The sequence below is a fragment of the Selaginella moellendorffii genome, unplaced genomic scaffold (assembly GCF_000143415.4).
Source record: "Selaginella moellendorffii unplaced genomic scaffold, v1.0 SELMOscaffold_81, whole genome shotgun sequence".
Classification (NCBI taxonomy): domain Eukaryota; kingdom Viridiplantae; phylum Streptophyta; class Lycopodiopsida; order Selaginellales; family Selaginellaceae; genus Selaginella; species Selaginella moellendorffii.
In genome coordinates, this window is record NW_003314342.1 from 784,969 (window position 1) to 812,399 (window position 27,431).

At 45.2% G+C, this 27,431-nt stretch overlaps 6 protein-coding genes across 7 annotated transcripts; 1 reads left to right on the forward strand and 5 right to left on the reverse strand.

The window, feature by feature from the left end:
* Window positions 1–592: 592 nt before the first annotated feature.
* Window positions 593–2,808, reverse strand: LOC9628864 (aquaporin PIP1-1). The gene is made up of 4 exons (XM_002987439.2): window positions 1,885–2,808; window positions 1,402–1,697; window positions 1,064–1,204; window positions 593–984 (listed from the first exon to the last, which is right to left on the reverse strand). Exons 1-4 carry the CDS (start codon window positions 2,204–2,206, stop codon window positions 898–900), a joined length of 846 nt encoding a protein of 281 aa, XP_002987485.1. The 5' UTR covers window positions 2,207–2,808; the 3' UTR covers window positions 593–897.
* A 136-nt stretch (window positions 2,809–2,944) lies between these two features.
* LOC9629286 lies at window positions 2,945–10,600 on the reverse strand. 2 transcript variants are annotated; one of them, XM_024661352.1, is made up of 23 exons: window positions 10,489–10,600; window positions 10,068–10,425; window positions 9,897–10,013; window positions 9,624–9,835; window positions 9,408–9,559; window positions 9,230–9,360; window positions 9,054–9,176; window positions 8,930–9,003; window positions 8,388–8,873; window positions 8,224–8,335; window positions 8,039–8,176; window positions 7,812–7,988; window positions 7,513–7,765; window positions 7,100–7,455; window positions 6,323–7,039; window positions 5,905–6,271; window positions 5,114–5,850; window positions 4,996–5,061; window positions 4,813–4,938; window positions 4,637–4,752; window positions 4,466–4,588; window positions 3,451–4,409; window positions 2,945–3,360 (listed from the first exon to the last, which is right to left on the reverse strand). In XM_024661352.1, the coding sequence occupies exons 1-23, from the start codon at window positions 10,590–10,592 to the stop codon at window positions 3,218–3,220; spliced, it is 6,147 nt and encodes a 2,048-aa protein (XP_024517120.1). In that variant the 5' UTR covers window positions 10,593–10,600; the 3' UTR covers window positions 2,945–3,217. The 2 variants fall into 2 exon arrangements, with proteins under 2 accessions (XP_024517120.1, XP_024517121.1); XM_024661353.1 differs by having other exon boundaries at window positions 2,945–3,377.
* A 20-nt stretch (window positions 10,601–10,620) lies between these two features.
* Window positions 10,621–12,148, reverse strand: LOC112341378. Its single transcript, XM_024661354.1, has 11 exons — window positions 12,052–12,148; window positions 11,957–12,004; window positions 11,861–11,902; window positions 11,747–11,807; window positions 11,558–11,684; window positions 11,411–11,490; window positions 11,281–11,351; window positions 11,149–11,233; window positions 11,027–11,101; window positions 10,815–10,966; window positions 10,621–10,738 (listed from the first exon to the last, which is right to left on the reverse strand). The coding sequence occupies exons 1-11, from the start codon at window positions 12,073–12,075 to the stop codon at window positions 10,673–10,675; spliced, it is 831 nt and encodes a 276-aa protein (XP_024517122.1). The 5' UTR covers window positions 12,076–12,148; the 3' UTR covers window positions 10,621–10,672.
* A 2,933-nt stretch (window positions 12,149–15,081) lies between these two features.
* On the reverse strand, window positions 15,082–16,026 carry LOC112341360 (pentatricopeptide repeat-containing protein At1g08070, chloroplastic-like). Its single transcript, XM_024661299.1, has one exon. The coding sequence runs from the start codon at window positions 16,024–16,026 to the stop codon at window positions 15,082–15,084; it is 945 nt and encodes a 314-aa protein (XP_024517067.1).
* Window positions 16,027–16,203: 177 nt separating this feature from the next.
* On the forward strand, window positions 16,204–19,100 carry LOC9628865. Its single transcript, XM_024661300.1, has 5 exons — window positions 16,204–16,239; window positions 16,590–16,672; window positions 17,885–18,142; window positions 18,246–18,487; window positions 18,556–19,100. The coding sequence occupies exons 1-5, from the start codon at window positions 16,204–16,206 to the stop codon at window positions 19,098–19,100; spliced, it is 1,164 nt and encodes a 387-aa protein (XP_024517068.1).
* A 284-nt stretch (window positions 19,101–19,384) lies between these two features.
* Window positions 19,385–20,230, reverse strand: LOC112341361 (putative pentatricopeptide repeat-containing protein At1g68930). Its single transcript, XM_024661301.1, has one exon. It carries the CDS (start codon window positions 20,228–20,230, stop codon window positions 19,385–19,387), a length of 846 nt encoding a protein of 281 aa, XP_024517069.1.
* Window positions 20,231–27,431: the final 7,201 nt, after the last annotated feature.

Sequence of the window (27,431 nt, forward strand, 5' to 3'; positions counted from 1 at the left end):
GCTTTTTTTTTTTTTTCGATTTTGTACATAACAAAATTCACCTATATATTTATACTACATGTATTTAAACTCATCTATAATATCAATCTAGTTATTAAGGATGAATAATTTTACTAATTTTCTTTATATTGTTTTTCTTAGCTATTTATGCATTGTCGAAGCTAAAAAATGTGGGCAATCTTGCAAGACCCATGACGATTGTAACAGAAGGATTGCATGTATGAACCATATATGTGATGATGATCCAGATTTACACACTCATATTTGTGGTGGTACACGAAAAAATGGACCACCTAGCACAGAAAGCCCAAATGTGCCAGAATTTTTTCCAGAATTTCCCCCTACGCATCCTCCTCCCCCTCCATCTTATAAAATGTATCCTCCACCTTCACCCTAGATGAGTGAATTTCTTTTTAATAAGCTATAAATCTAATAAATAAATAAACTGTGTAATTTATATTTACCTTAAGAATAAATTGAAAATAAATAGGCAAGAAAATCAAGAATTTACACTGAATAATTTTGTATTAATCATTAGAAATTAAAGCAGATGGAGATATCCTAACTCCAAATCAGATGGGTTCTAATAACCTTTAAAAACAGTTATCTCAATTGATCTATTAGGACTTTAAACAAATTTTTTATTTAAACAGGATTTTCTATTGTTGTACCACCTTGCGCATGAACTGACGATGTCCTGGTTTCCAAGAGATAACGATAACAAGCGAGAGGGCTCTACAGTTGATTGAGGGGAAATCGTACTTATTCCTTGACGGAGAAAAGAGCTACTAAAAGCTACGATTGTGCTTATACACACACAAGAGAGAGTTCCACCAAGTAAATCCACCCTCACCTCACGATCTTTGGAAGAAACCTTGGGTCTCAACTTTTTCTTTCTTAGTGGAAAGGAATGGCACGAATGACGAACTGGTGGTAGAAGGCTGCAAGGGCTGCTCCAATCAGAGGACCGACCCAGAAGATCCACTGCTTACACACAGACGATGCACCAACAAGTTAGAACTTAAAAGAAGAGCGAAAAATTCAAAGAGTAAAGTGATCTTACATGATCATCCCAGGCCTGGTCGCCATTGTAGATGACAGCCGAGCCGAGACTTCGCGCTGGGTTGATGCCCGTGCCAGTGATGGGGATCGTGGCAAGGTGGACGAGGAACACCGCAAACCCGATTGGAAGTGGAGCCAAAAGCTGTAGAAATCGCCAAAGTTTGTGAGCTTGGAACATATCTTAAATCTATCCATGAGGAGGAGAAGAGATAAGGAGAAGATAAGAGGAAGTACAGCAAGAAAAACTAGGAAAACCACACAAGAAGATAAGAAGAAGAAAAGTAAAACTTCATGAGAGGGGGGAATCAACCAAAGCTTTGGATGGAAGGAGAAACGTACCGGGACATGGGAGTCTCTGGCACTTCTCTTGGCATCAGTGGCGGAGAAGACGGTGTAGACGAGAACGAAGGTACCAACAATCTCAGCTCCAAGACCATCTCCAATGGTGTAGCCGTGGTGGACATAGTTGGCTCCTCCTCCCGCGGCGTTAAACTTTGCCTTCTGGAAGCCTTTGACGACTCCAGCCCCGCAAATCGCCCCCAGGCACTGCGCAACCATGTAGAGCAGCGTTCGAGGCAGCGACACCTTCCGAGCCAGGAAGAGGCCGAAAGTCACCGCGGGATTGATGTGTCCACCTGAGAAAAACAAAACATGTCAAGCTTTTAGCTATGGTTTCCAGTCTCGCACGAAAACTTTCGCTGGAACACTAGAACTCGCGAAACTTTAGCTAGAACAGCACCAAAGTTTCGGGACAACACCACACCCGAGGTAAAGTTTCGCAAGAACACTTTAGCTCGAACACCAAAAAACTCATCTTGGTACCTGAGATTCCGGCAGTGCAGTAGACGAGAGCAAAGATCATGCCTCCAAAAGCCCACGCGATGCCCTGGATGCCCACTCCAAGGCAGCTGGTGCGATCGACATTTCCCACAACCGTGAGAATAGTGATGTAGAGAAAGAGGAAAGTGGCGAAGAACTCGGCTATGCCGGCGCGCCAGAAGGACCACGAGGAGAACTCGGACGGCTCGATGAGGCGCGTCGGGGGCGGCTCCACATAATCCTTCTCGGCCTGCGCCGAGGTTCCCAGCTCGCGCTCGGGGTACTTGGCCACACCAACATGGACGTCTTCCCTGTTACCCTCCATAGACGATGATCGATCCACCCAAGAGCTCTGGAGCAAGGAGAAAGAACTCTCGGACAAGCAAGAACTTCGAAGAGCTCCTCAAGACACCCGAGAGCTTAGAAGCGTCTGGAGAAAAGAAGAGAGATAAGGAAAGATACTGGTCGTAATCCTACTTACGCAAAGCAAAGCAAAGCGTCTTTCTTTTAACGTAGAGGGAGAGGTCCCACTGTCCTATAGTGTTTCTTCCACAGTGTCTACTCCTCCATAGCCAAAAGCTCTCTTTTCTTTCTCTTTGCTTGGATGATCGTCTTGATGATAGCTCTCGCTACTTTTTCTTCTAGAGGACCACTAACTTTGCTTGGTACCACTAGAACTGGCCGAAAGGGAAATCTTATATACAAACCCAAAGTGGGGGGACCAAGGAAGGCCAAGCACACCGTCTTTCTACTGTTTTTAGCTTGTTCTCTAGCGCGCGAAGAGAAAAAGAAAAAGGAAGAGAGGAAGCCACTACAGTGCTGGGTTTGGATCTATCCCTTTAGCCCTCTCGCCAGTAGCTCTGTAGAAGCCCAGAGCCATCAAAATCTCGCAATGGTCCACTCTCGCCGCCCCTCTCCTCCCATTCGTTAGACGGCCGTCTTTGTGTTTGGCATTTTAGCGTGATTACGCCCAAAAGCTTTAAATTCGAATCATAGAAACGAATATTCCACCACCCATCTCGACCGTTGCTGGCTAACGGCCCGCATTTCTCGACAAGATGGGTTCCAGCTGGCCCGCCACCGGCCGTACGATCACTCCCAAAATTTCCTGGGGGCGTCGCGTCATGAGAGGGAAATAAAATAAAAAAGTCACCGGGCCCCGCCACATGTCGCCATCGTGGCCCACTCGTACGTATATATCCGTTCAGCAAAATTGCAGCACGTGGCACAGCTGTGGCGCTCGCACCGTCCAACCAATGGCGAGCCTCCAGCGCTGCGAATATCCTATCCCACGGGCCTGGAAGATGCCAACCGCTGTTCAGCTGACCTCCTACTGTTATATATGTACAGTCTTGTCTTCTTCTTCTGTACACGCGCGGCGAGCGAGCAATGCGAATAATCCCAGCTTCGTCAGTTCTTCTCTCTCGGCTTCTTTGGCAAATCCGGTGGCCTCTTTGGAGGAGCGACGCTTCTGCTGGCCTGTCGAGATGATAGATCTGCGAGCTTAGAATCAGCGATGGATGGATCGCAAAAGAAAAAGAACAAGAAGCCATAGAAAACGAAGCGAACCTGGTCTCTTGGAGTCGAACAACGAGCCTGACAAGAGCGCAAGAACTTCTTCTCTGCCCTTCCTCTTGGTCTCATTCGCGTCGATGTGTTTCTTAGCTGGAGCCGATTGCTGCTGCTTTGATGAAGGAACGGGAGGCCTCTTGTCTTCGACTTTTTTCTGCCTCTGATCTTCAACACTTTGCCTGTCGCGATTCTGTTCACACCTTTCAGGCCGAGTTTCCAAAACCGTGCTATCTACGGCTCGCCGGTCATCTCTCTGTCTGTTATCCTGCAAAACTTTGGCACCCCCCTCCGACTGGTTAGCCGACAGCCGTCTACTGGTACTTCCATACTCTCGATTGTCCAAACTTGCAGAAGCTCTTGCTTTCTTGTGGAGTTCCTGCTTGCAAGTGTCTGGAGCTTCGTCCAAAATCTTGATACCTCTCGGAGGTTTCGCCACTTCTTCACCTCTCTTCTGTTTCTTCTTGTCCCTGAAGCTTCCAGCTTGCTCTCCTGGTCTTTTCCTAGGGGACGTACCACCACCACCTTGCACCATCGGGTCCACGTCTCTGGTAACATTCTGGTCGCCCCGACTGTTAAATGCTTTGCTGTATGGCTTTTGTATTGGGTACACCGCCCCCCTTGACGTAGCATCTTCGAGTAGAGCAGCCCAAGCCCGATTGCTTCGAAGGGCCCTGGCACTACCGATTATCCACAAGGAGAACCTCGGACGAGTTAGCGCCACGTTCATCCGCCGGATATCCGCTACAAAGCCGATGCCTTTTGGTTCCAAAGAGGCCCGCACGGTAGAGAGAATGAGAATATCCACCTCCCGACCTTGAAAGCCATCGATGGTGTTGAACTCCAAAATCGATGAAATTTTCTCGCCGAAACGTTGGAAAGCCCGCTTCAGCATATTGAGCTGCTGCTTATAAGGAGTAATCACTCCTATGCGTCCAGGTTGGATCTCTTGAGGATACCTGCAGATCTCACTCATTATTTCTATCCATGCATGATACCACAAACGCAAATATACTTCGCTTGGAACCGTTCATAAAGCTTGACCGCGACGTCAACTTCGTCCACGTTTCCAACTGATGACCCGCCAGCCCTCTCCTGTCCATCGATGACGTCGAAGAAGGTGTATGGTCGAAAAAACCTGTGATAGGAAAACTTCAAGATGTGAAGAAGTTTAAATGTTTATCACCTATCCTTGTGAAAGCTTGAACGTCTCTTGTCCCCCAAAACGCTCGCTCCATCGACGAGCTGATTGTTATAAAAATACGAAGATGGAAACTTTCGAATGTCCGGATGCATTCGGTACTGTAAAGCATCCCAAATTTAAGAAAATGTTGCAACGAAACATACCATGCCGAATTTTACCTGTGTACTAAGCATCGTCACCGGATAGCCGTTCTTCTGGAAGCGTTCAAACATGCTGCGCTCGTAGCATACGCTGCTTGCCGCTTGTGATAAGACTGTTGCTGGAAGCTGCTTGGGATCTCCTACCTGATCATAAAACAAAAAAACTTGTTATTACAGGCAAGCAATGACAAAAACCAGTACCAGGACACATCTTCCGTGATTGCCTCCCAGAAACTGTAAGGGAATCAAACTTGCTGGTTCCAGCGCCTGTGTAAGAACAGAAAACACTTAGAGAACCCTGTCTGACTGCTTACTTTACCTGTCCAGCTTCGTCAATCACAACAGCATCGAAAAAGAGTTCAGTATCTTTTTCCGAGGTATCCATGCACGCAGCATATACATCTCCTCCACAGCCACCCAGTGTCGTCAACACAATGTCGGCGTCCCGGATGTTCTGGTTTTTCAGCTTTCTTCTCCTCTCCTTGCTGATCTCGAAAGTCTTTCTGGATTTACGAATATCCAGATTAAGATCGTTCTTCTGCTGCTCCAACTGCGTCAGCTTTGCCATCAGCGAGTCGTCATGAACACCTTCAGACTTCCGACGAAGAATCTCATTTATCTTTTCTGTGACCTGTTCCAGCTTGGAAACCAGTTCCTGAGCAGAATCCTCCTGGCTAGTGTCGGCGTCCTCTTTGATGAGCGTGTCGATAAAAACCGGCACTGAATCAGGATGCACCAGTCTTGCATTCCCAGTACGCACAAGTTTGGGCCTGTAAAGCTGGCCTGTTGAACTGTATATCTCACGAAGGCGACCAACTAGCTCGTCGACAGCTGCATTTGACTGTGCACAAACAAGAACCCTGGCCTTTGCCTTCGTCGGGGCAAGTTGATCACGTTCAATCTGCTTTGCATAAGCCATCGCTTGCCAGGAGCTAGCAACCGCTGCATGGTGGCTAAGTCTCTGATTTCCAGAAGTACGGCAAACGTCCTCGTTGCTTTCACGACTATGTAATAGTGCGCTGACAATAGCAACTATAGTTCGGGTCTTTCCTGTACCTGCAAACACACATACGTTACACACAACCAAAAGAAAAACAAAGCTTTACTCACCTGGTGGCCCCTGAATTAGAGAGATTTCGTGCTGATCTTTCCGGCTATCTCCTAAGCTGGCTTTTATAGCTGATAATTGACTCTCGTTGTAATCTTCTTTGAGCTTTCGCCACAGTTTCTCCGGTAGCGGAACAGGTCTACCTGAATGCTGATCAGACGCGGCGGGTGACAGTATAGATTCCAATAATGGCGAAGATGACAGTGCAGAGACGGCCTGAAATTCCCGAACTTGCGGCGTGATGTTCATGAGCCGAGTTATGTGCCATGTACTGCGAATGTGAAGCACGCTCTTTAACTTAAAAAGCTTCTCGTTGTTTGGAGGCAAGAAGAGCTTCGCACTGAAAACATCTTTATCTCGACGATCCACCTGTGTTTGCCGAAAGTGAGAAAAACAATGCAAAAGAGAACACGAAAGTACCTTTCCCAGTAGATGCACGCTTCCTGGGCATTCTAGAAAAGGCTTCTTGCTTATAAGCAGCAAATCGTTCTCAGTGCAAGCTGAAGATGCACCGACTTTTCCAGCTTCTGACTTAAACCGTGCCACGTGAAGGTTGTCAACACGTTCCAAGCTCATAAGATGAACCATCCCCACTTTCTCTGTATCATCTGCGTTGAACTCGTCGCGAGCACGATGAAGTTGTGCTCGAAACTCCTCTATGAGTAGCGGCCGAAAGACTTCCATGTACTGCTCAGCGTTTCTAAAACTCAGGGGAACCTTCACCAGGTCAGGCGGGTCTTCGTTGTCAGCGAACAGGTCCAGACTTAAGATCCGCATAAGCCACTCGTCCATCTTCGGTGGCGGAGGTTTTCCTGGACGACGTTTGTTTCTTGCCAAAATTGAAGGTTTCAGCTGTGCATCGGGTACAGGCATGTCGATCTTCATCAGCTTCCGTCTCTCTTTTGGTGCTGTTGACATTAAAGGTGCACGCTGCTTCTTGGAAACCTCATCCTCACTAACGAGATCATTGAGAAGTTTGCTCATGTCGTCAGCATTTTTCGCTTCAGCTGGTAACACCGGTTCAATCGGCCTTTGCTGCTTCCGCTCAGCAGGGCTAACTTGGTGCACCTGTTGTATAGCCTTAGCTTGCTTCTCCATCTCGACGGGCTTGGTTGGTGGTTCCATAGTCGTAAGGTGCTGCTCAGACATACGCAAGGACAAAGATAGATCATGCTGGCGCAAACGGCTGAACTTTACCTGCGGTTGCGAAGCGAGCTTGTTCAAGTTTTTGCCCAAAAGGTTCCGGATATCCATCTCTCCGTGACTTTGACGAGGCTCATACTGCTTTTGTTTGTTTAAGTCCTCTCTTCTATGCAGAGTTTGGCTTGCCACCTTTCGTACCGCAGGCCTTTTATGTTGACGTCCTGAAGGCCCTGGTTCAGCTTGGACATCGGGCCCCTTCTTAGAAACAAGCGGCTTTGCCTCCTCATCGCTACTGAGAAGTACAACTTCCGCCCCTGCCTTCGTATCGGACTTCAGATTTTCGAGTTCATGCGCATTGGATGAAAACAATAAGAGTAGCCTCTCCCTCTCCTCGTTCTCTAGCACAGAGCCTGGAAACGAAGAAAAATGTCAGAATGTTGGATAGCTTGAGTACAGAAAAATAAAACCTGGTTGTAGTAACTCTTTAATTTCTTTACTCTGAGATACTCCCCCACGAGCTAGATCTTCTAGTATAGATACAAGTGCCTCGATATAACGCCTGCGAATGCTGGGAAAAGGTGTGCTGCTCCATGCAAGAAGACTTCGGAACCAGGAAGGACTGTCCATATTAGAGCTTACATTCCACAGCTTCAGTTCAGCCGACGGTATCGTGTACTTGAAAACTAGTGGAAGCAGATCGAATAAACGAGAGCAACTTGCCTAAGAAAACACATGAACAATATATGTTGTGAAAAGGCCGGATTACCTCGTATCCAGTGACTGGGAGACATTGTTGTCCGTGAATGATGGCGTTTACTAGTGATGGCCACAGCAAAGCAGAGAGCTTCCGAGAAAATACTTGCGAGCCAAAACTAAGAAACCTTGTCCCAAGAAAATAAACGTGTTGTCGCGACGAACAATGTCCATAAGGCTCAACGCTTAACTGCAAAAATTGATCAGGACTCGTGACAAAATCTTACGGAATAAACTTACAAACTTGACAGCATGACTGAATCCGCGAATAATGTAGTCTAGCGCTTCCTCACTTTTGCAAAAGAAATGAATCACAGAATCAAGGCCGTTATCCTTGGACAACTGTTGAAGTATATCTTTGGCCACCATACGCAAATCCTAAAGAGATTAATGAGAAGAAACTCAGACAGGCAACTAGATCTTACCACAGATGAGTTCATTAGCAGCAAAATAAAGCACTCGGCCATCGTCGGCTCCCATTGCCAGTCAACGAAAATTCCATCAGCCCGGAATTTATGTCCAAACGAATCTGTGCATCTACAGACAAATATCAAAAAATTAAAAAGCGTGACAAATTGAGCCTAAATACCTTTTGAAGACATTGCTCAACATCCGGAAATTACTGCTAGCTTTCATGGCATTAAGACATCCTTTACCATCGCTCCCATCATCACACCCCGTCGGAATTTGCCAGTGCAGTGAAGCAGAGAAAGCTGCAGAACCTGTTGTAGCCGCCACACTGACTTCAAAAATGGATAAACGTGAAGCTGCCCAGAGAAAAGCCTTCAAGAGCGAAGATGAAAAAACGGAAGGCGCTGTAGTTTCCAACGCTCCAATCCATACAAGAGGGACGCAGTACCAGTTATCACTTTCTGATTCAACTTGTTGAATGAAGCTCTGCCACGAAAATCCTTCCGCGCCCGCGTCTTCTTCTTTCGACGGCCGTACTTTGCAATACAAAGCGGATAAGGCAGCAGCATCCGCAACGAGTAAAATACCGGTAAGGTTTAGAGCAGATTGACGATATTGCAGAGGTAGCTCAGTGTCCTTAATAGATGCTAGTAACGAAGGACCCCTGCGACGAAGGGACGAAGGTCAAAACGAAGAAATCGAAAGAAAAAAAAAAGGTACCAGAAATGTGCACAATCAAACGGAGGCAAAGGTGGCTCCATCTTGTAACTCCGTGCCACAATATCGAATGCAACCTGTCATTACTTGAGAATGATAAAGTAAGAAAACACGTCGATTTTCGAACCTTTGAGCTAAGTTTCTTGGTCAACGGGCTAAAGTTGCTGCTAAATGGCACTTGTTGAAGAAGAAAATAGAGAAGATACCGCCGTTGCCTTTCATACTGTCCGTCTTGAAGGGCCTCTAAAGACTGAATTTCCCTTGCTATTAAAAAGGTTGGGGGATTTAGAAAGGCAACAGTACCTGTAGGAAGAACTCAAAAATATCAAAAACTTCCTTGTGGATTTTTTCATCTTTAACATGAAAGCACTGGCTGAGAAGAGTGTTCCGCAATACGGAAGGAGTAAAAGAGCTTTTTAGCCACAGTTTCAATCCTGGACACAGAGGTTATCACAAGAACAAAACCACAGAATGTTTGTACCGAGAACTTTCAGGAGTGTTTTAAGGCAGCAGAGGGCGTTCCAGAAAACGGTGCTGCCACTTTCACTCACGTAGTTGAGAACGACACCGAGGAATAATGGATAACGTTCCATGATACCGTCTTCAATCGCGGGTGCTTCGAGGCGATGCAATCTATCTTGACAGAGAGAAATGAATGAAACAGTTAACAATGATCATGAGACAAAGTTCAACTTACATGCTCTTTAGCCCCTGCCACAGAGACTCAAAGGTCACTCCCACGATGGCATTTACAGGTGATGGTGATTCCAGAAACTTCATACGTTTTTCGAGGAGTGGCTGAACAACTTCCAGTTCTTCGGCGTTTTTGAAGGGTTCCAGTGTCGTCGCAAGGTTATAGGCGACTCCTCGTACCACTTGGCTGCTGTGAAATAGTAGCGCACACAAGCCCTGAGAAGAGCGTAAGTTGAAAGAACTAGAAAAAAACACAGTGCCGGATACTCTCACATACCGGATACTTTCTGTCCGTGGCGAATTGGAGCTCGTGAGTGTCGGAGACGTAGCGCATGAACTGGACAAGACCTTCGTTCAGGTCGGAGTCATCGAGAAGCTCAGGATACATAAAAAGCTGCAAAAGAAAGAGTAAGAAAAGAAGAACAGGGACAAAGAATGAAAAGTTCACCTCGTAGAGGAGACATGAAACGCTTCGTTCATCACCGGTCTTAACAGAGCTTTGCATGGACGATATCACTCTCTGCTTGTCAAGTGTCAGCAACACGGCAAGGATCGGCTTGACGACGGCGTCCATGTACTCATTCCGATAGTGTTCTTTCACCTGGTAGTACTGGACGACGCAGCTCGTGCAAACACTGAGCTCGGAAGAAAGCCTCTTCCAGAGCACTTTGATCGAGAGATTTTCATCCGCGCTCTTGAAATATGCGTGAAACGTCTCGAGCAGCGGCATCGCGACGTCCCGGTGATGGCACCAGCAATGACGATCCGCCGGGAGCTTCTTGAGGAACTCAAACGCATCGGCGAACCTGAGGCGATTTCAATGGGGGAGTGAAAGGGGCCGCATTCTTCGACAAAATCACACGCCCTACCAGGATTCCTTGAGGCGCCGGTACCGATCGTCATCCTCCTCCTCCTCGATCGTCTTCCAGCGCTTTAGCAGCTCGGCCTCCCGCGCTCCATCCCCTCCTCTCATAGGACGGATTACTCGAGCCCTAAAACCCTAAAGGTTTAACACGGAGTTTAATTCAATGGCATTTTAAACAAAACCACAGCTTATATCAAACGCGCGCTTCGCGCAGCTAGAAAGCCTTCTGTGAACGCCGTGTTCTTGAACATAACCTGGGAGGAACACTACACTGTTAGCAAGATAGAACGGCATGAAAGGAAAGAAAAAGAACGAACAAGAGATGCTTACCAAGAGATTTTCCAGCTCCGGTTTTACTCTCTTTTCGATCGCCTCCCAAGTCTCCTTGTCCGATTTCTCCAGAGCTTTAGACGCGATTGTGCTCAAGATTAGCGATGATAGAGCCTCTGTACTCGCAAAGTCTGTTCTCCTGGACTCGTCGCCTGGTTTTAAGAACTCGGGAGAATCAAAAACCAAGAGAATTCGAAGAGTTTTGCTCTTACCTCTTACAATCGCAGCAGGCTTTTCTTTTGATTGTGATTCGCTGGACGGTTTTCTCAATTCGCTGCCAGTTCCATCTGCCGCTGTGAAGTCAGTATTGCGAAAACTATGAACTCAGTGTTACTTGGCATCCCTTCCGTTGATGACTCCTTTTTACTTGGAACATAGACGGAAAGATCTGCTTGGTCTTTTCCAGCTTGAAGAGCAGCCTAGAACAAGTATGAAGATCATCACTCCGATTCAAACTCAAGCTCACCTCCAGATCAACGTAGATGGGAGTTTTGCCGATCGATTCTAGGAACTGTTCCAGCGAAGCCCGAGTCACGGCTATAATACAGAAGGACGAGATAGTTCCTGAGATGTAGAGAGAACTTAGGAAAACTTACCGATGCTTAGTTCATCAGAGACAGGAAAGATGAGTCGTGATGAGGTCTCGAACTTTTCATCCAGCAGTAGAACTATAGAGCTGCTCAAAACCAAGTCAGGGGGATTGAAAATCACCATCGCCAAAAAGAGTGTGCAGCCGCTCACACCTTTGCGAGTCAGTGGTGAGAACAAATGGCGAAACAAGCGCTGGAGGAACTCCCAGTAACTCCACAACATTTTCCTCTGGAGCAAATCGAACTCCGCCCTTCCCAACGCCAAGACGAATGCTCAGTGCTTCAAAAGGAAAGAAAAAAAAATCACAGTGAGCACGCAAAAAAACGCGAGCATTTTCTCACCTTTGAGGTCCAAGTTTGTCGACTGCTTGCAAGAGATGAGAAACATTCTACTCTTCTTGTCCTGGAAAATCCCCGCATCAAGGCGACCAAAACTTCATAAAAGAGGACACATACTTTGACAAGGAGATTTTTCGTGCCCGAGTCATTGTTCGCTGCCTAGAAGCATTACCCAGTCGGAATATTGCCACTATATCACAAATGCCACCATACCTTGTCACCGCTCGCTCGAGAGATCTCCTCCAAAGAAATCCCTCGCCCCTGACAATCCAACTCAAGCCCAGCACTGCGGTGAAACCATCACATACCTTGAGGAGCTCCAAAAGCGCCATGGACAATAGGGCTTTTGGAAGAATATTCTCAAGAGTCTTGGAGTAGTTCTTCCTGGATTTCTTGCAAACTTTACTGAGATGCCTGGAAAGGTCAGGTATGTGACAAACTTCAGTTTCTCATGAGAGACCAGTTGGACGATAGCCAAATTGTTTATAGATAGCTAGGGTTAAATACAAATGAAGAGTTGAAATAGATGTTTACTAAGAGCAGCTTTCTCAGTAAACTAGTATGGTCTGCAAACATGCTAAGAAAGTGTTAGATTATCTTGGGATGGATTAGCTTATGCAAAAAATTACTTAGCACTCAACCACATTACATCCTTTACTGATTGGTTAAAAAGGTCATGGTCATGAGGCATTTACATATTATAGATATTAACATTCATGTGGAAAAGATAAATTTAGTTTTTGGTGTTTAACATGAATAAACATAAGGTATTACATTATCATATATATTAGACATTAGTAAAATTCAATATAAAACTGTTTCCATCTATATATCACTAGTTTGACTTTAAAAAACACAAAAGATAAAAATTATAAAAAGATAAACATAAATTTATATATAATCAGAAATTTTTAATTTTTTTTCTATTTCTCATTATTGAACTCAATTAAACTTTTGGAAAGTGATTTTAATAGTAAATAGAAAACAGTGATTTTTGACATATAACTTAAAAATAAACAAACACATGTTTGACATTTAACACTGCTCCAACTTTGGAATCCAGTCAATATTTATTTTTATAAAATATAATATTTTATTCTCATAACAGGAATAGCATTTTTGGATTGAAATAATAACTTAACATACTATCTACTTTTAAATGAAACTTAATATTTAATAAAAATATTTATTTTGAAATTATTATTATTTCTTGGTATGAGAGTTTAATTAGCTTGATATTATAAAACATAAACTAGATTAAATGAGTAAAAATAATTTTTCTTTTTTATTTTGTAAAACTTTTATTATCTAATTTTATACTTGATATATTTAGCCAATATAGCAATCTATAATTAAAATAAAAATTATGTGTAAATTATTTATATCAGAAATATATGTTACAATTTTTAAATTTTGAATTAAGTAAAATATATACCTAAAAGGTAATTTTATACTTTATCTCGGTAAAAAACGCAATTATTTACCATCAATATTTTTAGGGTTCTTCCGAAGGGGTGCCACGATCAGCTGGCAATTCCAAAGATATTACACACTGGATCCTTGTCTGGACGCGCTTCCGCGGGTTCTCCTATTCTCGGATTTGTCTGCGCATGAGGCCTAGATAAACTTGCCGAGCTCGCATTCTTTCCAGGTAAACATTCAAAGATGGTGTTCTTTGCGAGATTTCTAGCTCTAGCATGTCTTGTAGCGATTGCTGTGGCCGATCCAGCGGCACCTCCTCCAGGAAATTAGTATGCATCAATGCTTCCTCATTGCTTCTCTCTATGTTTATGTTGATCGTAGGAGTTTTTCTTCTTTCGAATGCTAAACTTTGTTTCTCTGGGTGGATTCCAGCGCGTACCTCCGGGTGAGAGGCCGTGGCAAGCAGCTCTACGCTTGCAATGCTGCGTCCAAGGCCTGGGAGTTCGACGTTGCTTGGGCGGATTTGTTCTACCCCTCGGACAAAAACTATACGCGGCGAATTGGAGTTCACTATTTCCTCCAGTTTCCAGATGCCAACGGTGGACGACCGTCCTGGTCGCTGTTTAGAAGTCCTGGAGATCCAGACTCTGCGACTCCATCGCTCACAGTCACAGGTACCTTGTCGCTTGTTCTATCTTTTGCTGTGCTTTGTGGTTTTTATATGTTTTTTCTTTCGCTGTTTTCTGCCAGGCAAAGTGCTGGACAAAACTCCATCAGCCGGAAACATCGATGCACTGCTCCTCCAAGTTACTTCTTTCAGTGGACGCACAGGCATTTCTTATATCCAGCGATATCCAGTGAGTGGAGGAGTGGCTCCTGCGGCCAACCTTTGCACCAAAGCGGGAGACACTCTAGCCGTGGACTACGAGAGCGACTACGCCTTCTTCTCCCAGCTCAAGAGGCCTGCCGCTTCGGGTCTTTCAAACGCAACAAGCAACAGTACCAAGGTCGTGGCATCCTACTTTGGCGAGGGATTCCAGCTCTACACTTACGAGAATTCTTCCTGGGTTCTAAAGGGAGCCTCGGCCTCCCTGAGCTCTGTTCCCGGACGAGAGATTGTTGGGAGTCACTATTTCCTTTATCAAGCTGATGCGAGCGGCGGACAGCCGACTTGGACCATCTACTCTCCGACTTACAGTCGTGTGACTGGCAAAGTGACCGAGAAAGTTTCAAGCGACAACTCGAGTGTTCCGGTGCTTCGTCTAGAGAGGACCAGCAGCAGCGGAGAGCCGTAAGTTTTCTATCTGCGAGTTGAGATTCTAAGAGTTTCCACTTTCAGGGAAGGAATAGCGCGTGCAACGAGGATCGAGCGGTTGTCCCCGCGTGGAGGTCTGCCACCCACCAATCCTGGCAAAAATGGTGAAAGATTCAGATCGCCATACACATCAATCTACTGGTTCTATGCGTGAGAGGGCACTTGACAGGTTTCACTGACAGAAGAAATAAGACCTTACTGTGTTGTTCCATTCAATTTTTCTAATCCAAACTTGCGTTTCAGTCACAAAGATGGTGCCGTGCCGAGCTAGCTCGACGAGAACTTCCTCATGGAAGACGAGCTAGAGAGCACGTACGAAGCAGAGACCTCGGGCTCCAGTTGGAGCGTCCTCTCGGCGGCAACCGAGGCCTGCCGCTCGCTCCCCTTGCAAACTTTGTTGCTCGAGTCGAGCAGGATCGTCCAAGGCACGGGACCTGGCTCAAACGGCATGACATCGACGAGCTCCTGCGCTAGCTGAAGCTGCCCCGACCGTCCCAGCAGATCCACCACGCACACAAAGTGATCCACGCTCGGCCTCAAACCAAAGTCCTCCTGCATGCTCTGGAAGAGCTCGAGTCCTCTACTCAGCATTCTGGCATGGCTACAGACCGAGAGCACGCTCACAAACACGATTTCGTCGGCCGCAGCGCCGCCCTCCAACAGCATGAGCTCGAAAGTCCGGATGGCCGCCTGGGACTCGCCAGCTTGAGCGTAAGAAGACCATGGCGTCGTAAGAAGCTACGTCCCTGTGGAGTGGAGGGATTTGCCAGAAGACAGCCTCGGCACTGGGCAGTGATCCACACTTCTTGAACATCTGGACGAGAGCAGTGTGAAGCTTCTGAGAGTGGAGCCTCGCCTGGATGATCTCCTCGTGGACAAGCTTGGCTTCTCCGAGAGAAGTGACCCCATTGATGAGGCTGACGAAGGTGACATGGTTGGCTTCCACGCCTCCCAAGTCCATTCCAGCGAGAGCTTGGATGGCCTCGCGGCAGTGGTGGTTCTCTCCAAAGGCCGTGATCAGTGCAGTCCAGCAAAAAGCGTTGCGGAGGCTCGCTCGGGTTTGATCGAAGACTGTGACGGCGTCCACCAGGCTGCGGCATTTCCCATACATGCTCACCAGCAAGACCTGGATGCGTTGGTTGCGGTCGAGGCCTTGATCGATGATCTCAGCGTGGAGCGCTCGTCCGGTTTCAAGCTCGCCAGCATCAGCGCAGGCTCCCAGGGCTGCGATGAAAGTTATCTCGTTTGGTTTGATCCTCTCGAGCTGCATGGTTTTCAGCAGCTCCAGAGCTCGGCCATTGAGATTAAACACCAAGAGCATCAAGTTCCAAGTGATGATGTTTCGTCTCTTTGCGGGCATGGAATCAAACACTTGCTTTGCACGAAATGCTTCCCTGTTTTGGGCATATGCAGTGATCATAGCAGTCCAAGCCATTTCATCCTTGTCATGGATTACATCAAAGATCTTCCTTGCCTTTTTGACAAGACCATTGTGAGAAAACATTTGTAACATTGTAGTTTGGGCAATTATGTCCTTTTCAGGCATGAGAGCAAACTACTGTTAAATACTTCTTCCTCAATTGAGTTTTATTTCAGCATTCTTATCTAGAGTGGATTTTTTTGGATAATGGTCCCGTATTTATAGTTGAGTTTTGATGTCTCGGTTAAGGATATGCTATACTTTCACAAGTGCTTATCATCCACAGTCAAACAGTTTGGTGAAATGGCTTGTTCAGACATTCAAAAGAATGATCATAAAGTATGTGAATTTTCAGCATTCAGATTGAGATGGTTATTTACTGTTTTTTCGATATGTATATATCACAGGGGTGTAAAGTTTTGTTGATGTTTCACCATATAAATTTTTATATGGTCATGATCCAATATTATCAATGGAGCTGGGTTTACCTTCGCGATTGTCATAAGTTGCCAATACTAGGTCATGGGATTAGTATTTGACAAACATTCTTCCACTTGTCCAAGTAGAATTTACTAAACATTTAGGCCACATACAAATGGGACAACAACGGCATTACCACTCCTATCATTGTCCACCTGCAGAGTATAAAATGGATGACTTGATGTTAATCTGTTTTCCTCATCTTACAGTATGTGGTTTATCTAAGGGGCTCTTTGCTCAGTGGAAATGACCGTATTAAGTGTTGTAGCAAGTTGGACCGCAAGTATATGAGGTTTGGGGTGACGTCCAACAAACTAATCCTCCAGAAATTGTGCATGTGTAGCAGTTAAAATGCTTTATACAAAGGGATCAAGAACAATTAATACCACCTATAGATTCCAATGCTTTCTTTTGATGTTCCTCCAGATCCCCTCCCATTTACAAAAGAACTTTGATAGTTTTCCATTATTTTGAGAGGAGGGGATGATGTGAAGTCCCAAGTGTATGGCTATAATGCCGTATACTAATATTAGTGTAGTGGAATTTTAGTAGCCATCGGATTTGTTTCAATCCAGACCACTCGCTCTTATATATAAGCTAGGGTTTTTGAGTTAATTGATATGTATATTTTTTGTATTCCCTTTCCATATTCCATGCATTCACACATCTATAAAAAATACAAAAAATAAAAACTATAAAAAAATAAATATAAATTTATATATAATCAAAGATTTCTAATTTTTTTCAATATCTCATTATTGAACTCAATTAACCTTTTGGAAAGTGATTTTGATAGTAAATATATAGCTTAAAAATAAACAAGCACATATTTGACATTTAACATTACCCCAATGTAAGCTCCTAAATTTAGACTTCCCGGGAGGTCACCCAGCCCAGTACTATTCAAACCCAAAGACGATTAACCCCAACTATCCTAAAACCCTTAACCGATTGGAAAAGGGGGTGCACTCTTGTTCATGGGCCCTTTCTCTCTATATTTGAACCCCATGGATCGTCTCTCAAGTCGTTCTCTTTGGTTGCTTACACCCAACTTTAGAATCCAGTTAATATTTAGTTTTGTAAAATATAATATTTTATTCTCATAACAAAAATAATATTTTAAGATGTATGGATTACAATAATAGCTTAACATTTTATCTACTTTGAAATGAAAATTAAAAACGTATTAATATTTTTAAAACATTTAATTTAAATTTTTTATTATTTCTTGGTATGAGAATTTAATTATCTTGATATTATAAAACATAAACTAAATTAAATGAGTGAGAATAATTTTTTTTTGTTTTGTAAATGTTTTATAATCTAATTTTATACTTGATATATTTAGCCAATTAGCGATCTATAATTAAAATAAAAATTATGTGTAAATGATTTATGTCAGAAATATGCCATTATGATGTTGAATTAAGTGAAATATATACTAAAGGGTATAATTATACTTTATCTCGGTAAAAATGCAATTATTTACCTTCAATATTTTTAGGGTTCTTCCGAAGGAGTGCCACGATCAGCTGGCAATTCCAACGATATTACACACTGGATCCTTGTCTGGACACGCTTCAACCTCCGCGGGTTCTCCTATTCTCGGATTTGTCTGCGCACGAGGCCTAGATAAACTTGCCGAGCACGCATTCTTTCCAGGTAAACATTCAAAGATGGTGTTCTTTACGAGATTTCTAGCTCTAGCATGTCTTGTAGCGATTGCTGTGGCCGATCCAGCGGCACCTCCTCCAGGAAATTAGTATGCATCAATGTTTCCTCATTGCTTCTCTCTATGTTTATGTTGATCGTAGGAGTTTTTCTTCTTTCGAATGCTAAACTTTGTTTCTCTGGGTGGATTCCAGCGCGTACCTCCGGGTGAGAGGCCGTGGCAAGCAGCTCTACGCTTGCAATGCTGCGTCCAAGGCCTGGGAGTTCGACGTTGCTTGGGCGGATTTGTTCCTCACCTCGGACAAAAACATTACGGGGCGAATTGGAGTCCACTATTTCCTCCAGTTTCCAGATGCCAACGGTGGACGACCGTCCTGGTCGCTGTTTAGAAATCCTGGAGATCCAGACTCTGCGACTCCATCGCTCACAGTCACAGGTACCTTGTCGCTTGTTCTATCTTTTGCTGTGCTTTGTGGTTTTTATATGTTTTTTGTTTCGTGCCAGGCAAAGTGCTGGACAAAACTCCATCAGCCGGAAACATCGATGCACTGCTCCTCCAAGTTACTTCTTTCAGTGGAGCCACAGACAGTTCTTATATCCAGCGATATCCAGTGAGTGGAGGAGTGGCTCCTGCGGCCAACCTTTGCACCAAAGCGGGAGACACTCTAGCCGTGGACTACGAGAGCGAGTACAGATTCTTCTCCCAGCTCAAGAGGCCTGCCGCTTCGGGCCTTTCAAACGCAACAAGCAACAGTACCAAGGTCGTGGCATTCTACTTTGGCGAGGGATTCCAGCTCTACACTTACGAGAATTCTTCCTGGGTTCTAAAGGGAGCCTCGGCCTCCCTGAGCTCTGTTCCCGGAGGAGAGATTGTTGGGAGTCACTATTTCCTTCGTCAAGCTGATGCGAGCGGTGGACAGCCGACTTGGGCCATCCACTCTCCGACTTACAGTCGTGTGACTGGCAAAGTGACCGAGAAAGTTTCAAACGACAACTCGAGTGTTCCGGTGCTTCGTCTAGAGAGGACCAGCAGCTGCGGAGAGCCGTAAGTTTTCTATCTGCGAGTTGAGATTCTAAGAGTTTCCACTTTCAGGGAAGGAATAGCGCGTGCAACGAGGATCGAGCGGTTGTCCCCGCGTGGAGGTCTGCCACCCACCAATCCTGGCAAAAATGGTGAAAGATTCAGATCGCCATACACATCAATCTACTGGTTCTATGCGTGAGAGGGCACTTGACAGGTTTCACTGACAGAAGAAATAAGACCTTACTGTGTTGTTCCATTCGATTTTTCTAATCCAAACTTGCGTTTCACATTCACAAAGATGGTGCCGAGCTAGCTCGACGAGAACTTCCTCATGGAAGACGAGCTAGAGAGCACGTACGAAGCAGAGACCTCGGGCTCCAGTTGGAGCGTCCTCTCGGCGGCAACCGAGGCCTGCCGCTCGCTCCCCTCGCAAACTTTGTTGCTCGAGTCGAGCAGGATCGTCCAAGGCACGGGACCTGGCTCAAACGGCATGACATCGACGAGCTCCTGCGCTAGCTGAAGCTGCCCCGACCGTCCCAGCAGATCCACCACGCACACAAAGTGATCCACGCTCGGCCTCAAACCAAAGTCCTCCTGCATGCTCCGGAACAGCTCGAGTCCTCTACTCAGCATTCCAGCATGGCTACAGACTGAGAGCACGCTCACAAACACGATTTCGTCGGCCGCAGCGCCGCCCTCCAACAGCATGAGCTCGAAAGTCCGGATGGCCGCCTGGGACTCGCCAGCTTGAGCGTAGGCCGAGACCATGGCGTCGTAAGAAGCTACGTCCCTGTGGAGTGGAGGGATTTGCCAGAAGACAGCCTCGGCACTGGGCAATGATCCACACTTCGTGAACATCTGGACGAGAGCAGTGTCAAGCTTCTGAGAGTGGAGCCTCGCCTGGATGATCTCCTCGTGGACAAGCTTGGCTTCTCCCAGTGAAGTGACCCCATTGACGAGGCCGACGAAGGTGACATGGTTGGCTTCCACGCCTTCCAAGTCCATTCCAGCGAGAGCTTGGATGGCCTCGCGGCAGTGGTGGTTCTCTCCAAAGGCCGTGATCATCGCAGTCCAGCAAACAGCGTCGCGGAGGCTCGCTCGGGTTTGATCGAAGACTGTGACAGCGTGCACCAGGCTGCGGCATTTCCCATACATGCTCACCAGCAAGACCTGGATGCGTTGGTTGCGGTCGAGGCCTTGATCGATGATCTCGGGGAGCGCTCGTCCGGTTTCGAGCTAGCCAGCATCAGTGCAGGCTCCCAGCGCTGCGATGAAAGTTATCTCGTTTGGTTTGATCCTCTCGAGCTGCATGGTTTTCAGCAGCTCCAGAGCTCGGCCATTGAGATTAAACACCGAGAGCATCGAGTTCCAAGTGATGATGTTTCGTCTCTTTGCGGGCATGGAATCAAACACTTGCTTTGCACGAAATGCTTCCCCGTTTTGGGCATATGCAGTGATCATAGCAGTCCAAGCCATTTCATCATTGTCAAGGATTACATCAAAGATCTTCCTTGCCTTTTCGACAAGACTGTTGTGAGAAAACGCTTGTAATTATGTCTTTTTTAGGCATGAGAGCAAACTATTGTTAGATACTTTTTCATTAATTGAGTAGTGTTTCAGGATTCTTATCCGGAATGGATTCTTTTGGATAATGGTCTTGTATTTATAGTTGAGGCATTTTATGTTTTGATGTTTCGGTTAGGGATACGCCACACTTTCACAAGTGCTTATCATCTATAGTTAGACGGTTTAGTAAAATAACTTGTTCGGACATTCAAAAGAATGATCGTGAAGTACGTGAACTTTCAGCATTCGGATTAGAATAGTTATTTACCGTATTTTTGGTATGTATATGTCACAGGGGTGTAGAGTTTTGTTGATGCTTCACCATATAAATTTTTATATGGTCATGATCTAATATTATTAATGAAGTTGGGTTTACCTTCACGATTGTCACGAGTTGCCAATGCTAGGTCATAAGATTAATATTTGACAAACATTCTTCCATTTGTCCAAATAGAGTTTACCAAACACTTAGGCTGTATACAAGTGGGACAACAACGACACTATAACTTTTATCATTGTCCACATGCGAAGTATAAAGTGGATGACTTAGTGTTAATTTGTTTTCCCCATCTTATAATATGTGGTTTATCTAAGGGGCTCCTTGCTCAGTGGAAAGGACTGTATCAAGTGTTGTGGCAAGTTGGACCACAAGTATATAAGGTTTGGGATGATGTCCAACAGACTGATCCTCCTGAAATTATGTATGTGCAGCAGTTAAAACGCTTTATACAAAGGGATCAGGAATAATTGATACCACTTACAGATCCACCAATGCCTCCTCCTGACGTTCCTCCAGATCCCCTCCTGTCTACAAAAGAACCTTGATAGTTTTCCATTATTTTGAGAGAAGGGGATTATGTGAGGTCCAAGTGTACAGCTACAATGCCGTATACTAATATTAGCGTAGTGGGATTTTAGTAGCCATTGGATTGGTTTTAATTTAGACCACCTTATATATAAGCTAAGGTTTTTGAGTTAATTGATATGCATATTTTCTGTATTCCCTTTCCATATTCCATGCACTCACATGTCTATATATCACTAATTTGACTTTAAAAAACACAAAAGATAAAAACTATAAAAAAATAAACATAAATTTATATATAATCAGAGATTTCTAATTTTTTTCAATATCTTATTATTGAACTCAATTAACCTTTTGGAAAGTGATTTTGATAGTAAATATATAACTTAAAAATAAACAAGTACATAATTGACATTTAACACTACTCCAACTTTGGAATCCAGTCAATATTTAGTTTTGTAAAATATAATATTTTATTCTCATAACAGAAATAACATTTTAAGATGTATGGATTACAATAATAGCTTAACATTTTATCTACTTTGAAATGAAAATTAAAAACGTATTAATATTTAATAAAAATTGTAATTTGAAATTATTATTATTTTTTGGTATGAGAATTTAATTATCTTGATATTATAAAACATAAACTAAATTAAATGAGTGAGAATAATTTTTTTTTTTTTTGTAAATGTTTTATAATCTAATTTTATACTTGATATATTTAGCCAATATAGCAATCTATAATTAAAATAAAAGTTATGTGTAAATTATTTATATCAGAAATATGCCATTATGATGTTGAATTAAGTGAAATATATACTAAAAGGTATAATTATACTTTATCTCAGTTAAAACGCAATTATTTACCTTCAATATTTTGAGGGTTCTTCCGAAGGAGTGCCAGCTGGCAATTCCAAAGATATTACACACTAGATCCTTGTCTAGACGCGCTTCAATCTTTGTAGATTCTCCTATTCTCGGATTTGTCTGCACATGAGGCCTGGATAAACTTGCCGAGCTCACATTCTTTCCAAGTAAACATTCAAATATGGTGTTCTTTGTGAGATTTCTAGCTCTAGCATGTCTTGTAGCGATTGTTGTGGCCGATACACAATGGAAGGATTGATAAATTGAGTGCAAAAATGGAGGTGTTGGTTCCCCTTGGCTCAATAAGGGTTGTTAGTCAATAATTAATGAGGACATTGACATCTCTGAAAAGGGGGGTGAGTGTAACATATGTGATCATGGGATGAGATTTAGATATATTAACACCGTGGATCCTTGGAACTTTGGGGGATAAATGGGGATAAAATAGCCACTAAGGGCTCTTTCATTAAGCAATTGCCCTTTTTGCAATTGGCTTAAGGGGAGAAAGATAAGGTGTGTTAGTGAGGGGACAAAAGTAATGGAAGTAGAGGTAAAAGTAGAGAGATGAAGAGGTACAGAAATGAAAGGAATGGATGAAATATAAAGAAGTATGAGACAAAAAGGAAAAGCCTCAAAGTCACACTTGGCATGATTATGATGCAACTAATCTATACCAAAGATGAGGTTAAAAGCTTAACTTAGCACCACCCACAATGATTGCAACCCAAGCTCGAGATCGCCCATACGCACAACTAAGTCTGCCTCATCCAGTGCACATGTATGTGTACAGCCATTGCCATAAAGAATGAAAATTAACTCTATGGCACGATGCAAATGTAGACGGCAACGTGTGACAACGGGTCAAGCAATAGAAGATAAACTCAAACCTGTCTCAACTAACATGGAGAGAATAATAAAAGATTGCTTATTATAAAAACAAGCTTAGAAAGTAAACATTGGATGAATTGGTGTCGAGTGAACCCCTTGATAATACTCCCAAAAGAAAGATAAAGGGGTCACTAACTTATTCGTGCAAAGTCCTTCAATTACTCATGCGATTCTTTGTTTTCTGGATGCATCTCGGTGTCTAGACCTTCCACTGCAACAACACTAACAGGACGTTGTTGATGCCAAGATCTCCACCCAAGAAATGGTGGCCGCCAATTTGGAAAACACCGATAACACTAATAAGTGTGATCAACTTCATCACACGCCCAACAACAAATATCACGGCCATGACTACGGCTTTGCCCTTGTCCTTGGACTCGAGCAGCAACAACATCAGCCTCCATTGGAATAGGATCATCACCTATAGGAAGTGGAGTTAAAGGACGTGTAGCGAGAAGTGGAAGAGGATATTTCATAACGTTGTGCCAAGCGAAGAGCATTGTCAAAGGTGGCAGGAGCAAGTGCATGCACAAGTTTGACAAGATTTTGACAAAGTGCTGGCCACAACATTCCTAATTTGATTCGCTCCGACATATTTGGCTTTACATGAAGCAAAAGGCTTCGGAAATGAACGCCAAATTGCATCACCGACTCAGATGGCCTTTGATGAAAACAATGCAATTGTTGGAAGGTATCATCGCAATCGTCAACATATCCGAATGCACGTTTGAAGACGTCCGGAAGAATACTCCAATCCTCACGAGTGACTGTGTTCAAACCATTGTACCATTGTAATGCCGTCCCTTGGAGACACATGGGAAACTCACGCAAACGTTGAGCATCATCCCAAAAATGATATGTGGCAATCACTATAAAGTGATCGAACCAATGGTACACATCATCCCTAGGATTCCTGCAAAAAATTCCACGGTGATAGTATATCCAAATCTCATCCCATGATCACATGCGCTACACTCACCCCCCCTTTTGTGTAGACCAGCTAAAATTCCACGGTGATAGTATATCCAAATCTCATCCCATGATCACGGTGGATACCTTCGTCCGTGGATACTCCACACAAGAGGAAGGACATACGCATGGATGCCCAATACGTACGATTTCAAATTTAGGGGTAGGAATATACCTTGCTCAAGGGTATATTATACTTTTAAGTAACCACTAATCAATGGGAATCGAACCCATGCCATTTACTCCGATACCAACTTGTGAGACACAAAATCCCTGGGCCCCAAAGTGGAGCCGGAAGGGTGCCACGTGGTAGTGGCCGAAGCGAGAGCCAAACGAGCGTAACACGTTTGGACCAAAAGCTCCGACTTGAAAAGTCAAGAGCGGGAGTGGAACTCCCAACGAAGTGCTCGAGGAATGAGCATGAAACGAGCCATAGGCGAGGCTCCAAATAGGGACCCAAAAGGACCAACACATGACACGTGGAAGTGTCTGAGATGGAGTCCGAGGCGGACCCAAAGTGGAGTCCGAGATGGAGTCCAAGATGGACCCGAGATGGAGTCTGAGATGGAGTCCGAGATGGACCCGAGATGGACCCGAGATGGGATCCGAGATGGACCCGAGATGGACCCGAGATGGAGTCCGAGAAGGACCCGAGATGGAGTCCGAGGTGGAGTCCGAGATGGAGTCCGAGATGGACCCGAGATGGAGTCCAAGCTGGAGTCCGAGATGGACCCGCGATGGAGTCCGAGATGGACCCGAGATGGAGTCCAAAGTCGAGACCGGGACCAAGACCGAGACCAGGACCGAGACCGAGACCGAGACCGGGACCGAGACCGAGACCGAGGCCGAGGCCGAGTCCGAGTCCGAGTCCGAATCCGAGTCCGAGTCCGAGTTCGAGTCCGAGTCCGAGTCCGAGTCCGAGTCCGGAGCCTGAGAGGGTGAAAGCCCAAAGCGTTCGTCTCCCAGACCCTGGGGGGTTTGGTGAGCTCCAAAAGTATAGAAGGGGGAGGACTGCAGTGGAGCCAGTTTGGCCAGGAAAGGCCAGTTTGGCCCAGGAAGGCCGGACCCAGTGTTGGGTGATGAGCTGCCCACTGGGAAGTCCAAGACTAGAGTGAACACAGACCGACAAGCGGGGTAGCTTAGTGAAGTGTTCAAGAGCCGGCTCTAGTTCCCCCGGGAGATCGACTGGCCGATGCTCCCAGTCCAAGTGTGGGTGGCACTACCTACTTGGATACCAGGCGTGGCTCAACGGAACCTCGCTCTAAGCCCATGGCTAGAGCACCTAAAGGCGATAGGTGGGGAGAGTACCCAGGTGGCTCACGTAAGGCCACGGTGTTCCGAAATGTTGTCCCAAAGGCCCAGACTGTGGAAAGGAAGAGGAGCAGTCCTCTGGGGTAGTGACCAAGGACACAGTCGTGTGGTGAGGAAGTCCCAGAGGACCGTGGGACTTAGTGGTCGGGCCTGTGGGTCTCGATCCAGTGGCAGTGTTGGCAAACACGGCCAAGGGCAGAAAGGGACTTAGTGGGGACTGACAGAGGGATATTGGGGAAGGCTAATCCCCATGTCAGTGGGCATCCTAAGGATGCTAAGGAGTGGATCTGGGATGATCACTCATGGATGGATGGCCCAGTCTTTGAGTGACGGGACTGGGATGCAGGTGCTGTCAGACCATCGGTGTGACCAAGGTGAATGGGCATGGCCTTAGCGTAACGGGCCGGTACGTCGGTGGTACCTTGGGGTGTCGATCATGGGATCGGACACGTGGAGCACTTGGACCAAGTGCTAAGGTTAAGTGGCATGGATGCCATTCTCGGGGCTGGCAAGCCCCAAGTTCTGAGTTGGACTTATGGAGGTTGTGAATGAGACTCCTCCAAGTGGTTGAAGGTGTGGTTAAGTGACTAAAGTGAAATGGAAAAATTAGTCGCTTACAATTTGGTATCGGAGCTGTTCCTTAGTCCGACTTTTATTGGTGCTCAAGTATATCATCACTGGTGTTGGCAACGGAAGGTCCGAGAAGTGGGCCTATCCTTGAGGAGTAGCAGGTCGGGAAGACATGGCTCTCCATTACAGTTCATGTGTGAACTTGTAGACAAGGTGGTGGATAGAAAATGGGCCAATAATGGAACGACTTTGGGATCTTGGGAACAGTGCAAGGTTTTCCTCATTGAGTTGAGGAGGTGATCCAGATGAGCGTTTGACTCAGCAAATGGGCCAATGTAGTTGTGGTAAACAACTAAAGTTGGGATCACAGGAAAGATAAAGACTCCAAAGCAATAAGGGAGTCACAAGATTATCCTCATATAGTTGAGGTTGGTGCTCATGAATGTGAGACCAAAAGTAATAACCATAGGAGGTCAAATACGGAAAAGGACTCAAGTCCTTGAAATGGTAGCCGGGGCTACCTTTAATAAATGCTGGAACAACCCAAGGAGTTGGGGGGTGTACTTAGAGATGAGTTGGTATTCTCATCACATGGACAAGTAGTCCTAAGGGGCAGAGGTTGCCCCAGAGAACAAAAACAAGTGTCAGAGTAACATTTGTGAAAATAGTCCTTCTGAGTAGGACAGGAATGCAGGAAGTGTATTCCAGTGAGCTAGTGCCTCACAAGTGGGACCTTACGGGTCTGTGGATGAACCAAGTCCAAAACTGCTGGATGACTCAAATAGAGTCAAGGAAAGGTCCTAAAGGGACTGATTGAAGCATTTGGACTGAGGTGTGTTGTACCCCATGAAGGATGGGGGGGGGGGGATCATAGGATCCAAGGATGAGAATAGAGGGTATCTCATCAATGGCAAAATGTGCCATGCTAAAGTTATGGGAAAGGTGTTCCCAGAAGAAAACAACTTTGACACAAAGTTGTGTGTGACCTCTATGGTGCAGTGCTAACAGATGGTTGGCATGAGAAACAGCGGTGTTAGTCTTGGCAAAGACTTAAACACGAAGGGGAAGTGTCATAGAGGTAGGCTCGTGTAGCCGATGGTGTGGAGACACCAAATGTGCCAAGGTGTGATACCTTGAGGCTATGTTGGTGGGTTCATGAGAACCCCTTGCCAAAGGAATCCCAATGGAAATGGGAATGGCATAGCCTAAGCTGCAGAGCATGCAGTTGGAGTGTGGTGACCCAGATAATGATGGAGGTGTGAAAGCACCAAGCAATGAGTTGTAAGACTTGACAAATATGAGGCAACTAAGCAAGAGGTGCAAAATAACTGGTTAAACGGGTAGAAGGTAGCTACCCAAGACTTCTAGCATAGGGAA

Coding starts and splice junctions, on each gene's coding strand:
- LOC112341378 (XM_024661354.1), bottom strand. CDS start 12,075: ATGGCGCTTTTGGAGCTCCTCAAG. Junction 11,903..11,956: donor CTCGAGCGAGCGGTGACAAG/GTATGGTGGCAT, acceptor TAATGCTTCTAG/GCAGCGAACAATGACTCGGG. Junction 11,352..11,410: donor CTCTGATGAACTAAGCATCG/GTAAGTTTTCCT, acceptor TCTGTATTATAG/CCGTGACTCGGGCTTCGCTG.
- LOC9628865 (XM_024661300.1), top strand. CDS start 16,204: ATGGCTTGTTCAGACATTCAAAAGAATGATCATAAA. Junction 18,143..18,245: donor GCACCTCCTCCAGGAAATTA/GTATGCATCAAT, acceptor GGTGGATTCCAG/CGCGTACCTCCGGGTGAGAG. Junction 18,488..18,555: donor TCCATCGCTCACAGTCACAG/GTACCTTGTCGC, acceptor GTTTCGTGCCAG/GCAAAGTGCTGGACAAAACT.
- LOC9628864 (XM_002987439.2), bottom strand. CDS start 2,206: ATGGAGGGTAACAGGGAAGACGTCCATGTTGGTGTGGCCAAGTACCCC. Junction 1,698..1,884: donor CTGCACTGCCGGAATCTCAG/GTACCAAGATGA, acceptor TGTTTTTCTCAG/GTGGACACATCAATCCCGCG. Junction 1,205..1,401: donor CCAGAGACTCCCATGTCCCG/GTACGTTTCTCC, acceptor CGATTTCTACAG/CTTTTGGCTCCACTTCCAAT.
- LOC112341361 (XM_024661301.1), bottom strand. CDS start 20,230: ATGTATGGGAAATGCCGCAGCCTGGTGCACGCTGTCACAGTCTTCGAT.
- LOC112341360 (XM_024661299.1), bottom strand. CDS start 16,026: ATGCCTGAAAAGGACATAATTGCCCAAACTACAATGTTACAAATGTTT.
- LOC9629286 (XM_024661352.1), bottom strand. CDS start 10,592: ATGAGAGGAGGGGATGGAGCGCGGGAGGCCGAGCTGCTAAAGCGCTGG. Junction 10,426..10,488: donor CGGCGCCTCAAGGAATCCTG/GTAGGGCGTGTG, acceptor AAATCGCCTCAG/GTTCGCCGATGCGTTTGAGT. Junction 9,560..9,623: donor TGGCAGGGGCTAAAGAGCAT/GTAAGTTGAACT, acceptor CTGTCAAGATAG/ATTGCATCGCCTCGAAGCAC.